The 14,603-nt window shown below is 39.2% G+C and overlaps 2 protein-coding genes across 2 annotated transcripts; one reads left to right on the forward strand and one right to left on the reverse strand.

The window, feature by feature from the left end:
* Positions 1-4,048: 4,048 nt before the first annotated feature.
* Positions 4,049-14,523, forward strand: LOC133836887 (esterase B1). The gene is made up of 5 exons (XM_062267481.1): positions 4,049-4,711; positions 11,893-12,205; positions 12,264-12,414; positions 12,474-13,210; positions 13,279-14,523. Exons 1-5 carry the CDS (start codon positions 4,668-4,670, stop codon positions 13,741-13,743), a joined length of 1,710 nt encoding a protein of 569 aa, XP_062123465.1. The 5' UTR covers positions 4,049-4,667; the 3' UTR covers positions 13,744-14,523.
* LOC133836896 (growth hormone-inducible transmembrane protein) lies at positions 8,220-9,536 on the reverse strand. Its single transcript, XM_062267493.1, has one exon. The coding sequence runs from the start codon at positions 9,440-9,442 to the stop codon at positions 8,357-8,359; it is 1,086 nt and encodes a 361-aa protein (XP_062123477.1). The 5' UTR covers positions 9,443-9,536; the 3' UTR covers positions 8,220-8,356.
* Positions 14,524-14,603: the final 80 nt, after the last annotated feature.

The following is a 14,603-nucleotide window of genomic DNA, read 5'->3' on the forward strand; positions in this document are numbered from 1 at the left end:
TGTATCTTTAAACAACATGTTTCTTATTTTGGGAGGGGGAATTGATTCTTGAATCGATAACTGGATGGAGTCTCCTGTAAAATCTGCTGCCTTCATATAACAACAAACATTTTTAAAATTCTCAGACTGGCATATGTAACACCTGCACATACTCCCAGAAGTTAAATTCGTTAGGAAAACGACTTTCGCATATCCTTACAAAAATTAGACAATCATGCTTTATTTTTTACGCAAATACCTTGAAAGAGCACTGAGGATATAACTGCCTAAAATACATTATCAATCTGTGGCTTCATGACAAAGTTATACCGCCTTTTGTTCGATTCAATTATTGAGAGTCCTTGCGGTGTTTCATGCAAAGTATAAACCATTATTAATGTGTTTATGCAATTTTTGTGGGTAGCAACTTGAAAGGTCGCTTTGTCTGGCATACATATTATGTAATTTACCTCACCCTAACGTGACCCTCCCCTCAGGTTTGGTATTAATTGTAATTAACAACTTACACGTGCTTCACATTTACTTAGTCTTGTGACCTTCCCCACACCAATGATAACAGCGAGTTGACTGTGTTAACCATTGTAACTCGTATTTTGCCTGTAATATTTTAATTATTATTTACAGTTGCTTTGTAATTTTCCTTTAAATTATTTGAATTCCTCTGCTGCTGGTTAAACACGACTGAGCAGCTTTTAGGCTCCTATTGAATTTCATGCGGCGATTTATAAACACAGCCTAAAAGTATGCAACGATTTTTGCTTTAATGAGTAGCAGTGATTGAGTTGGTTTGTACAACGAATGCGTAACATAAATTATATTTTACTGTCAAGAAATTAAAAGTCTGAGCTTTAAAAATATGAATTACATAAACGTAAAATAAGGTTTCTTTACGAGTTTTGTAATTTTCATTTATTACAAGTGTCATTTTTTTTTTTTTATATATGTCAAAGTAAATTAGTAGTGCAATACAAACTTTAGAATATAATTGTGTTTTTCGATGGATGCTCGAAAATGTACTTGTCATCAATCAAGTAGTTAATTGAAAATTAGTTGTAAGTGCGCTTCAAGTGTTTCTTTTAACTCAACTCAATTTAATTGACTTTGCACAACATTGCCTATACAATTTCATATTGTTTGTATGTATTGTTTAAAGTTATCAAAGTTCCCTTTCTGCTTTATTTTCCATCGAAGCGAGTTAAGCAGGCGGGCGTTTGGCTTTAACTATGTCGGAAGCTCCTGAATTTTTTTAAATCGCAGACAATAGTTTTCTGTCACGTGTGGAGGAGTTTGAAGGGTGGGCGAAGCACTGAGCAACGTTAGGGGCAACACTAAAGTATTCCACAAATCCCTCTCATTTTGCTCAAGCGCCACTGCCAGCGACAATGAGGATAAGAGTGAGAGAAGCAGGACGAGTCATATTACCCATGTGCGCCGTAATCGAGTCACGGAATGTCTGAGAAAAAGTCACGCGAGATTGTTGAACTGTCTGAAAATTATGACTCTGGGGGTTGGCCGTTGCGATATGAGGGGGCGTGCCGAGTATCCTTATGATTTGATTTTAAAAAATTCATGAGGCAATTGTTGAGCGCGTAAAAAGATTTTACTTTCCACTTTCCCAACGCCAAGGCTTCAACGTTTTCTTGTGTGACAGCTGGCATTTCCTTTAGAGGAGATACTTTAGAGCTGCTGCAGCTCCGAGCACATAATAGTTAATCAGAAAGAAGTTGACATATACTTCTCATGAATGTTTAAAGAGCAAGCCTATAAACTTGTACAGAGAAAACACGTTCAACACATTTTTATGGAGAACAAATTATGAGTCAAAGCGATCGTACTTTCCCTATCTGGAAAACAGAAAAGAAAAGAATCGATAAGCAGAGTCTTGAATCAAATCCATATAATAAATAATAACGAACAGAACAATTATTGTTCCATTCTTCTGTGCAATCATCTTTCACTGTTAAAATTTAATTTTCAGTTGAATATTTGCTTACTTCAATGTTTACAAAATCGTCCAAATGCTGCAAAATTCAAATGAATTTTAAACAAACTTATAGACAAATTAAAAAAACTTAAATACAATTTTGACTCTGTGATGCATCGACAGATGGAAACGATCAGAGGCCCAATAAAAAAAATAGATAAAAGAAATAACAAGCCAAAATATAAAAAATCATAACAAGGAGAATGGAAGAACTTTAATTTCATTAATCAAATTCATTTAAAAGCTAACAATGTGCAAACTGAGCTGACAACTGAGCCAGAAATAGACGCAAATTTCAATTGATTTAAATGAATTAGTGGCAAAAAACGTGCCGAGCGTCGGAGCACGAGATTGCGCTTTGAGAGCAGAAGAGCGATAGAAAGAGAGATAACGAACGTGCAAACATGTTCAGTTGAGCTGTTGCTCTTGAAAAGCTCGCTGAACCGTCACTGAAAAAAGCACATGAGAGCATAAGGCACGAGAGTTTATGCTTTGATAGATCGGATACGGTGTTTGCTCAAGGTCATACAGTCAACGTGCTAATGAAATGAAAACAATGCGGTAGATAGGTCTGAGGATACAGATACGAGAAAGTACACATTAATAAACACATGCAAAAGTGTATTATGTGTACAATGATTGCATACAGTTGTGTATGTACATAATATATTAGAAGGGTAGATTGCTTTTATTGAGCTTAATCAATTTTGATTTGAGGCAGCGCATTGCGTGTGGACATGTGTGGCATGGTCTGTGATTTTTCGATTAGAAGCGCTCTTTTGTTGCGTGCCTAGGATAAGTAACCAACTAACGGTAACTGGCCATAACTAACTATAATTGCCTAGTCAAAGCAATCAACTGACCCATTTTGAAAAATTAAAACGTACAAAAGCGCAACACAAGAAAAGCTTTACAGCGAGAGCTTTCACGTGTTTGCACGACCCACAAGTTGGAAACTTGAAGCAGCAACAGGAGCTCATGGTCGAGCCCTTCAGTCAGCTGTTTTCGCTGTTTTGTTTACATTGGCTTGAAAAGCTTTTTTTTTTATTATTTTTTTGGGTTTTTTTTTTTTTTGTCAATAAAGCATAAAAAGCACAAGCACATGTAGTGAATGACTTTTGTTTTCATCCTCTTTTCTAATACAAAATGGTTAAGAATCAACGGAACAATAAGCAAGTGAATGCGTCAAGTTTTTCATACTTTACCCCAACCAATTTTATATTGTCACCGAGATAGTTGTACAACTTGCAGTATTTTATTGGTTGATAGGTCTTCCCTGTACGTCCGATGACTCACATACAACCGAAATAACTGACGCACTTCGCCTTATCAATGTCATTTATGCCCCTTCCATGATTTTTTTTTATTCTTTGAAAGATTACCAATGTTTAACAACGCAGGCAATACCGCGAAATCAGAGTACGGGTACTTGGGGCTCAGCCCATACCGAACTCATTACCATTCATCAATATCGATCTATTTGGTCAGCGATAAGGGCGCCATAACCATAAGTGAGGTCCGTTATGACTCAGTTAACCTATGATTCAATGGAAAAAGCACTGTTCAACATCGATTGGGGCGCATAATTACGAGGCATCATATACTACTTATGCCAAGATAATGCGCTATCCGCAAGGCTCGACGTTATCGTCGCGACACCCAAAAGATTTATTCAAAAGTAGTCGACGAATTACTTCCCTAATTTAAATCTGCGATTTTAATATTGTGCTTTGTTAGATTATAAATAAAAAAGTAATTCTGACTTTAGGTAAAAACCCCGATTATAGTATACTTGAGATTACGTAAAGAATTTACGTAATTTTAATTTTACGTAATTTAATTTTTAGGGAATGAAATCATTAAAACGATAAGAAAATTCCTTGTAACTCTAAATAAACCTTTCAATTCGTTGAATCATATAGTCACGGAACACATATGTACGTAACGTACAGTTCGCGCGCTCTTTAGTTATGCTCAGTGGGGGAAACACAAAAGCTTTCGGTGCTTCGGCCATGTGCTTAGAACTTTTGCGCGGTGCTTTTCGGTTTGCTGCTTTAAAAACAGTTGACGAGCTGCTTTCATGCCCAACGGACGTTGCAGAAAGCGAAGAGAACTGAACTGAACTGAACGAAAATAAAGCAAATGACAGACAGAATCAACAGCTAGCTAATAATACAACAACACAATACATTATAAACTATAATAGAATTAAATTAATTCGCTTTGCTTGGCAACAATTCAACTACACCATATTTCGCGATTCGTCTTCTCTTTTACGGTTCGCGCATTGAAAGCAAAAGTTATGTGATAAGCAATTTATGCGTGTGCTTTTTTCGCAGTGAATTTATCCTGCGTGCTTGTGCGTGTCTAAACGTGTGTGTGGTAGTGTTAGTGTTTGTGTGTGAGCGCCAATAACTGCGCAGGACGCGACGGGAAAAGCTCCTTTATCAGTGAAGAGCTGCTGCTGCACAGCAGCCTGTTTGTAATCAGACACATCAAGACAAGGTCAAGAAAACAGCTGGCAAGATACAAAATTCAAAATAGAAACCATTCTATAAACACGATTCGGTTTGTGAAAGGAATTGAATTATAATTGGCGTAATTTATTAAAAATAAAAGAACAACGTAATTGTGTATCATTTTTTTATTTGACGACGACGCAACAAAGAGCACAAGCAACAAAATGTCTTCCATGGCTGCATTTGATCAAATTAAAATTGGACTCAAGTAAGTCTCATGCAAAAGTAAACAAAAGCACTTGAGCTATCAAACTGCCTACTTAGTAGGCAGCTGAACTAAAATATATTATAACCAGAGATGTGTGCATTATCAAGCAGATCATTAAATCCATCAATGGCGTAAGCGATTGTCAGAATTTGGTATTAATTGAAGAATAGGTAGCTACTTTGTACGTACTCGTCGTAGTTTATTATTTTGATGCCATTAAAATTACTTAAGCAAGAATGACATCAGCTGATTGTGTCATCAACCGCAAAAACTTACTTACTTATAATAAATGCTTACTTTTAAGGGCTACTCTAAAGAGGGGGAGTTCCAAACTGCGTTAGAAAATATATATTTTCAGTATGTTCATTCATATATGTATATTTATTTATGTGTGCTGCGATAAGAGATAGACATGTTAACTTGAGCAAATCGGCGAGATTAAATATTTATTTGGCAAACAGAAACCCGTGTTTGCCTTTGTCTAACAAGCCCACGAATCTGTTCGTGTATATAAAATTAAATGGTTTCTTTTTTGTTCGTATTTTTCACCAAATTACTGCAATCTGGTTGAACAGCTGGGTCCTTTGGCAGGTCCTACACCTGCAAATGAGTTGTGACGGCAACAAAACAAACATGTTCACGCCAGGAGCCTCAATTTACTAACAGCTTTGACAGGCTACCTTACCCATATCTCTCTCACTCGCTCACTCACTCACTCACTCAGTCGCTGGCTCCCTCACTCTTCTATTGATTCCGAGAACTCTGTAATTTGTCTACATAACGAGCAAGCATAAATGACAAGCTGACAGCGCTCGGAGCCCGGAGCCCCAGCACATCTGTCATTAGAGGCGCCCATTGTGAGCGGTTCTTTGGTCTCATTTTCCATGTTTTCATATGTATGCGCTTGTGTGCCGGGCCGGCACTTAAAATGCGCAAATAATTAGGTAGAAACTGCTGTTGAACTGTTCTCAAAGCGCCCCGCAGCTGTCGCAAAAAAAAGGCGCACTATTTATGTAAATTTCGTCTATTGTAGAAGCTCAAGCTGAGTCATTTGTGTCATAGCAAAATGTTTGAGAGAATAGGAAAGAGATTGTGCCATGAGATCAGCTAAGAGCAACAGGTTTGGGTTGCCATATAAGCAATCCATTTGATATAATCGCACATGCGATTCATTTGTTAATGCCACATCAAACAACGAAAGAAACTCGTTGTACAGTCCAGAAAGCCCAGCCAAACATTTTGGGCTTAAGCTGTATCAGAAGTGCGTATTACTTTATTGATTGATCAATCCGTTCAGTTTAAAACGAGCTGGCAACTTATTGCCATATTCTGTTTACAAAGGGCTTTAGATGGCACTTGTATTCCCTTTCCAATTAATATGACACTCTCTCACATACACACCCATAAATTTATTTTAATATTTATTTTTTGTTCGTTTTCATTTTTTTTTTTTTATTACTTTTCAACTGCGTGGTTTAGTGCAACATTTTTTGATGCAACATGCTGCCAGCTGTTTTTATTTCGCACAAATTTGCATATTCATTGTTTGTGCGGTGATTTATGCCGATTCATTTGAGTAGGGCACTCGTTGTCATTTATATATTCATATAGTATGTATATTCATTGAGCATCAAAAAATCAACAATCAAACTTAAATTGTCAATTCAATTGGCTAGTAATTTAATTCTTTCGACCGAAATCATTTTTAAACGAAGCATTTATTACTATTCTCGTAGTTGTATCAATTCGCAGACGCCAATAGGGAACATTTCTCCGACACACGTGCTGACATCGTTTACATCTTAATTAACCTTGAAATTGATAAATGAAATTCTTCAAAGAATTCATAGCTCACGTTTAGCATTCTCTCAAATTAAGTCGGATGTGGCCTTGTAGTTGTAACATAAATGAAAATAAATTCGTACTCTTAATGTCCCAATGCAGAAATTTGTAACATTTTCTCATCATAAAATTTGTGTTTGTAGATTCATGCATTCCGAACATTGAGTAAACATAGATTTCCTCATATTTGCGATGGCTGCCAAATATATATTTTGTTGTTCTTCTATGTAGTTTATTGTTTTTGTCTTCTGACATTGCTCATACGCCGCATGTGCGTTCCACACCAAATACATTTGTCGCCGTCGCTTTTGCTTAGCTCATGCTGATCGCCCACACGCACGCATACGTACACAAACTGAGTTATAAGTATGTGTGAGCTCGTCAATTTCATTTAATTTTGCCGCGTTTTGTTCGCGTTTTGTGTCATTTTTGTAAGGCTTTTATAGCTAGCGAAAAAGTGGCTTGAATGAATAAAGAATGAAAGATTGAGCGCATGAAAGATTGATATCATATACGAGTACAAAAGCATAGAATAATAAGTATATTTCTTCTATAGATTCGTGTATGGCAATAGAATATATTCATTGACACTTTGTGTGCTACCTAAATGGGTTTAACGTCATCAAATTGCGGCATATAAATTGGTGAATTGTGGCCAACCATTTGTCTGCTTTTCCCAATTTGCTTCAATTTCAATTTTTGATTTCCTTTTCAATTGTCTCTCTCCCTCTGTCTCTCCATTGTTTGGTGTAAATATTTAGCCATTTTGTGGTAGAAACACGCCTTGACCTGCTGACTGACATCAGAGACCTTACTTTGCAAGTATTACTTACCTTGTGTTTTATCCTTGCGCTACTTGTAAGCTTTTTCCCATTCATACGCCAAGAGCTTTCGAGTGAAGCTTTTGCGAGTCCTGGACTGGCGTGCCTTGCGTGCAGCCTTGCCAAGGTCAACGGGCTTTGCGACCGACGGAATTATGGACATGCAAAAACTAAGCATTAAGTGTCTGCCTTTTTTATGTTCGAATAAATACGATGGACTGTTCCCTCTCCATGGGAATTAGCATCCATTCAGACACACATTCCTTTTTTATGATTATAATATGATTATAATATAAATTGTGACTCTGGCAAAAACTACACAACGAGCAGTTTCTGTTGCTATTTGTTTAGACTTCGTGCGAGATTCGTCGACTGTCTGGCATGTTGATAAGCGAGCGTGAGGGGGCGCTGTAAGGTTGAGAATTGTGTTAGGGGCTTAATACGAGCAGCACGTCTGGGCATGGAAAATTAATGCAATCATTACGACATAATCTGTTACATTCTCTGCTTATCATATGGGGCCACATGCGAGGGTGATCAGGGAGCGCACATGAGAAATATTTGCACTCGGAGAGTGAGATTATTTTAGAGTATTGCAGCTGCAGTTTTACATTTCGGCCGAGGTGTTGATTGTTGTCCTTCAGTGAGTGAGTGGTAATAACATCAGCATAAAAAGGCTTAAAACATATGTAAAACAATTTCATGTCATTTAGTTGAGTTTGAATGAGCTAATCTCTTAGTCTTGTCTGAAGCGAGAGTAAATTTACTAATGAACAAAAAATTAGCTATTATTATGTTGATAATTTCATAGACAGAAATTTATAAAAATCATTTTGTTCTTTTCGGGATTCATTGTTACCGCTAAACTTGAATTTTGATTTATTACCACAAACTGCCAATTAACTAGTCATTGTTTAAACATGTATTGCTAAGAAACCGAGTGCTTGTAATTTGATTTGTTGTCTGTTGTCGTCTGCGATATCTATTTTTTTCGCTGATCACTGGATGACAAAATGATGGCGATGCGTATGAAAATGTTAAGGGCATCCATATAGATGGCCAAGGCGTGGTTGATAGGATCGAAATTGTAGGGACTGCGCTCCGGATGCATTTCAGCCGCCTTCACAATGCGCTGCGTGTCGTAGAGCAGAAATCCGCTGAAGAGTATAAGGCCTCCATATAGCGACACGGATGCGAGGCCAGCGCCAATGGCTGTTGTGGGTGGCAGCCACATGGAGGCCAGCGATGAGGCGAATATGATGCCCAATCCAATGGCCAGCGGTCCGCCAATGTTCAGAAACTTCTCGCTGGGCGCACACGCGGCCACCGTGGAGAGAGCACCCACAATGCCGCCCGTGTAGAGCAAAGCTTTCACCAGAATCGGACCGCCCATAAAGCACATAGGCGCAATGACGGCACCCAGGACTGCGCAGTGCAATGCCCAGGCCAACTGCTTGATTCCAAGACCGGGCTGATACTCAATGGCTTGTGTCAAGGCGCCCGTGCCCATGACCAGACCCAGAGTCACCAAGGTTGCCAGCCAGCCACTGCGCATTATCAGACTGAGCAGCGCTTCCGACTGGAACACAGCTGCCGCCGAGGCCGCTGTCACGGCACAGGAGGATCCAAAGTAGGCGTAGGTGGCATGTATGCGACTCTTCACGTACTGCGGCCACATCACCGAGCGATCGTAGAGACTCGGCTGATCCGACAGTCCCAAGCCATAGTAACAGAGTGCCACAAGTCCCATCAGAGCGGCTCCGGCTGCAGCTCCTTTGCCCATCGAATAGGCATTCTCACTGGGCGGCCCCATTAGCTTCTCTTTGAGAGTGGGTCCTCGAGTGCGCTGCTCCAGATGGGAACGATTGCGATCCTGTGAGTCCTCTGCGAAATTGCGCCTGAAATTGAGACGAGTTGGCAGCGCTGATCCCTTGTTTGTTGGCATTGTTGACCTGCCTCTGGTCGCCTGCAACATTGTTCGCCATAATCCTGCTGCGTTGTTGGGAACTCGGTATAACAAACACGCTGAACGTGCAGGCAGATGATGCGCCAGTCGTGCCGCAAGCATTTTCCCAGATCGAAAGTATATATTTTTCAGAATGTACAGCACAAAATTTATGAAAATGTTTGTAGAGCTCCAAAAATGCTTTAAAATTAGACTTTAGTGTCAAAGTTGATTAATGAAAGTGTTGAGGTTATTTATTTTAATAGTTATATTATTGGCTTCAACCACATAGAAAATAATACACTAATGATTAATTTTGGTTTAATTTAAATTTTATTATTCAAACAAATCAAACTACAATACTATTACTAACAAGCTCTAATAATAGTCACCTTCTGTGTTCTTCTTGAAAATTTGAGCACAATTCTTTCATTTGACTAATGGATCATTATATCATTTCGATGAAATCTAGTTTATGCCAGCTTTAGTCAGATGAATTCCGCATTTCTCTCCACATGTTTGGCAATGTCAGCAATTGTGGCATACAAATAATAAGATGCTCAACTCCGAGGAATGCCACATTGCAAAAAATCGGAAATGTGTCTCATATGCTACATATAGTAAATAGTAGAGTATGATGTGTTTGTTAATTATGAATATCTCATGATATATTTGCCTTTCGTTTATTTGTCTTTTATGTTAATTTCGACTGCTGTCGTCACTTTCAGCGAATGAAACAGGAATTTGTTTGTTTTTCTTGAAATTTATTTTCGAATCTATAGCAAAAGACTTTTGTGCCAAGACAAGCACATAAATCAGAAAATTAAACTCAACGTCATTTCGATATATGCGATCATTCGAATGGAAGTCGTAGCAATGCCCCCTTTAAATACTATATTCTGTTTGTGTATCTTAATGAAACACTGGGGGAAAATCCAAGAGAAATATAGGACAATACATATATATACATATATTGTCATGACATTTCGCCAATTCCCATGTAAGGTATTTTTCCTACAATTGGCAAAATTCGCCATGTTAGGTGTGTCCCCTGGGCAGCAAAGCGAAATGGTTTTGACACACGCAAAGCCGGCATTAGAAATTTTTTTGGTTGACTTTTTCTATTTATTTAGTATAGTATACAATTTTTATATTTTTTGTGTACATTTTTTTTATGACACGCGTCCCGTCATGAACATTATTTATATTGACCTTTACTTTTATAGCAGACTGACCATTAGCTAAAACGTTGGGATAGCTTCCACCAAAATTTCTATGGCAAAGTTCAGGGCTGCGTTGCGATAGTCGAAAAATCACAATCATTGCCCCAGACTGTGAGTACTTATGGCATGAGTATGATAGCCAAGAGGCAGAAAATAAATACAACAGCTCGACTGGCTATTAATAAGCATAAATATGACATATTTTCGTCGCTTTTGCTGACATTTGCAAAAGCCAAAGAAGCAACGAAAACGCATGTGTAGGTTGTTGATTATATATTTTTTTATTATTATTGGTATTGTGATGTAGTCAAGTGTTGAAGATTTGTTTGAAAATTAAAGCACGTTTCTTTCGATGAGTTCGCAATTTGCATTGCCCAAAACTATGTCTAAACCTAAAATACTTTTTGATAAACACAAATGGCAAAACCAGAAATAATCATGTTGGAAACTTTTGTGGCTTCTTTTTGCTGAATTACAGAGATCAATCAAGTACGTTTCCGGAAATAGCAAACCTATACGCTTAAAAACAATTCCAATTTGATAGTTTGGGCCAATTTAAAGTGAATTATTTACTCTAGTATTGTCGGCAATTTTCGTTCTTTTTACTTTTTTGTGCACCTTTAATACAACTTTGAAATTATGCGCAATTATGCGATGACCTTGAGTCTATATTTGAAACAATGCTTCGTTGTGAAATAACATTCTCAGAATGGTAGAGATATGATATAGCGCTTATAATAAAAAGCACTTCAAAGAAATGTTGTTGCTTGGGAATACGAATATTCTTTTTTCCTTATTTACCTCTCACAAAGTATTTGATATGGACTGATTTGTATTTTTATTTTTACTTGTCTTTTGTATTTAATCTAAATTTAACTTTTAATTTTCCCAACGGAAACTCGCGTTTATCTTTTAGAACCCAAAACGAAGGCAAGTTGAAATTTAAACGAACAAAAAATAAATAAAATGGCAAACGGAAATACACTTTTAAGCTGAAACAGAGACGAGTGGGGACGTTGAGATTTTGGGCCTGCACTGATAAATTGCGAAATGGCGAGCACCTGGCTCGCGTCGCTGATAAAGCATTAGCTTTATCGCAGTGTGGGCTTATACATATATGAAATTATATAGAATTGAATGGGGAAAAGACGTCGCACCGATATTAATAGAGATAGTGCAAAACGTATTGTTTATATTGTGATTGATTGATGGCGGCTCTCGAATTAAGGGCCAAAGTGCGAGTCATGTTTACCATTATAATGAACTACGTAGAAGCATATGCTGCAAATAAATCCTGTCAACTAATGCTAATAATTTACCCCCTCTCCATCTATCTCCTACTATATATAGAATGGTCGACTTCAAGGTCCAACAGCGTCGTTATCGCACAAGCGAAAAGACTGTCGTCAGCACCACATATGGTCCCATCAAGGGGGTCAAACGTAAGTCCATCTATGGACAATCCTACTTCAGCTTCGAGAAAATACCCTTCGCCAAGCCGCCCATCGGTGAATTGCGCTACAAGGCGCCGCAGCCGCCAGAGATTTGGACTGAAGTCAAGAGCTGTACCTCTCAAGGCCCGAAGCCACTGCAGAAGCACTTTGTATTCGAGATGACAGATGGTTCCGAGGATTGCCTCTATCTGAATGTCTACACAAAGAATGTGCGTATATTAAACAATTTGTGCACTTTAACTTCACTAAAATCATTTCTTATTGCAGTTATATCCCACAAAACCCATGCCTGTGATGGTATGGATTTATGGCGGTGGCTTTCAGTTTGGCGAGGCCTCAAGAGAATGCTACAGTCCCGATTACCTGCTTCGCGAGGATGTCGTTGTCATCTCCATCAACTATCGCCTCGGTCCACTAGGTAATTGATTATTAAGCGCACTCCAAAAGAAACATCGAACTAATCATATTGTTACTCAGGTTTCCTTTGTCTCGAGGATCCCGAATTCGATGTACCCGGTAATGCAGGACTCAAGGATCAAGTGCTGGCGCTGCGTTGGGTCAAGGCCAACTGCTCGCGCTTTGGCGGCGACTCCAGCAATATCACGATCTTCGGCGACAGTGCAGGCAGTGCCTCAGTGCATTACATGATGATCACGGAACAGACGCGCGGTCTGTTTCACAAGGCCATCTGCATGTCGGGGAACACGCTATCGCCTTGGGCCGTAACACCGCAACGCAATTGGCCCTATCGCTTGGCTGTCCAGGCTGGCTACACGGGCGACAATGTGGAACGTGAGGTTTGGGAGTTCTTGAAGAATGCCAAGGGTTCGGATATCATCAAGGCGAACGGCGAACTGTGCATCGATGAAGAGAAGAAGGAGCGCATTGGCTTCTCCTTTGGCCCCGTGATTGAACCTTACGAAACCAGCCACTGTGTGGTGCCCACGAAGCCCATTGTCATGATGCGAACTGCCTGGAGCAATAGCATACCTCTGATACTGGGCGGTGTCTCGAACGAGGGACTGCTGCTCTACTCGGAGACAAAATCGAATCCCAAATGCCTCAACGAGCTCGACGACTGTCGCTTCGTGGTGCCCATCGAACTGGGCATGGATCGGGAGAGTGCGTTGTGCAAGGAATACGGTGAGCAGCTGAGGCAGTGCTACTATGGCGATAAGACGCCCAGTCTGGACACGTTACACGAGTACCTGCAGGTAATAGCAACTATTCTTCCGTATATTGAAGTGTTCGTATTGCTCATCCCACCATTCACTTCTTGTAGATGGTCTCGCACGAGTATTTCTGGTTCCCCATCTATCGCACAGTATTGTCGCGCATGGAGCACGCACCTGGCGCACCCACCTATCTGTATCGCTTTGACTTCGACTCGAAGCACTTTAATCATCTGCGCATTCTCAGCTGCGGCAAGAAGGTGCGTGGCACCTGCCACGGCGACGATCTCTCCTATCTCTTCTACAATTCGCTGGCGCGCAAACTGAAGAACCACACAAGGGAATACAAGTGCATCGAGCGACTCGTAGGCTTGTGGACGCACTTTGCCACCTTTGGCAATCCGAATTTCGATCCCGATCAGTCTGAGCTGTGGCAGCCCATCTCTGGTGCGGCGCTCGAGAAGCATCAGCTGAAGTGCCTTAATATATCCGACGATCTCAAGATCATCGATGTGCCCGATCTGCGCAAATTGATGGTCTGGGAGAGCTTCTTTCGCCGCGACGAGCTGCTGTGAATAATCGAGTGCATTGATTGTTATCATCTGGGGGTCTTTACTTAGCACTTACCACTTAGCACTTAGCACCTATCATTATCGTTACCATTAGCTTTATGTTTAAAACCAATGCAAAGCTTAGCTTTAGAGCTTTACCATCTGACAACTGATGCAGTTACAGTCACAGATACAAATACAGATACAGATACATCTACTATACATGTTGTTAAGTTTGTCCATGATCAAAACTCTATTTAAGCCTGTTAAAGTTTGAACAGCGTCTCTAAGATCATGTTGAAATCCACTATTGATGTTAGTTATAGTACATATTGAATTGATTTCAAGTAAGTCGCAACAAAAGTACCTTTTGATAGAGCCAACAGCAGGGGAATTCTCCTTTTCAAAAATTATAAAATCAAAACATTCATTTATGTATCGCGCACAGTGCTAAAAAGTCTGTCAAGGTCGACATTTTATAAATTATAGTTCATATTACAGTTCTCTCTCATACGTACATATAAGAAGACATTACACAAGTTCGTAATGATGCGTTGGGTAGACAACCCCTCATTAGCTTTAAAGTCAACCTGCGAAGGCTTTTGAATAAATGTTTAACCATTTTTGTAATTACATAAGTACAATATAATTTTTGGAAATGTATTTTTTTTAGCAAAACTCGTCCAAGTTTTACATATTTAGGAATATGATTCTTGTTAACAGAGAACGCGATATACTATGCATATATGTATATTATATATGAATAACTAAACGCCACAAATTTATATAGGAAACTTAAACAAAGAAGAAGAAGAGAAACTTGAATTATCTGCTCGACACCTTGAAATGTTATTGAAAGTGCACAACGTAATCTTAAATGTTTC

This window comes from Drosophila sulfurigaster, chromosome 2R (assembly GCF_023558435.1).
Source record: "Drosophila sulfurigaster albostrigata strain 15112-1811.04 chromosome 2R, ASM2355843v2, whole genome shotgun sequence".
Taxonomy (NCBI): domain Eukaryota; kingdom Metazoa; phylum Arthropoda; class Insecta; order Diptera; family Drosophilidae; genus Drosophila; species Drosophila sulfurigaster.

Bases quoted from the DNA above. Each gene is read 5' to 3' on its own strand.
- LOC133836887 (XM_062267481.1), top strand. From the start codon at position 4,668: ATGTCTTCCATGGCTGCATTTGATCAAATTAAAATTGGACTCAA. The intron at 4,712-11,892 runs GTAAGTCTCATG...TACTATATATAG, and splicing joins CAAATTAAAATTGGACTCAA to AATGGTCGACTTCAAGGTCC. The intron at 13,211-13,278 runs GTAATAGCAACT...CACTTCTTGTAG, and splicing joins CGTTACACGAGTACCTGCAG to ATGGTCTCGCACGAGTATTT.
- LOC133836896 (XM_062267493.1), bottom strand. From the start codon at position 9,442: ATGCTTGCGGCACGACTGGCGCATCATCTGCCTGCACGTTCAGCGTGT.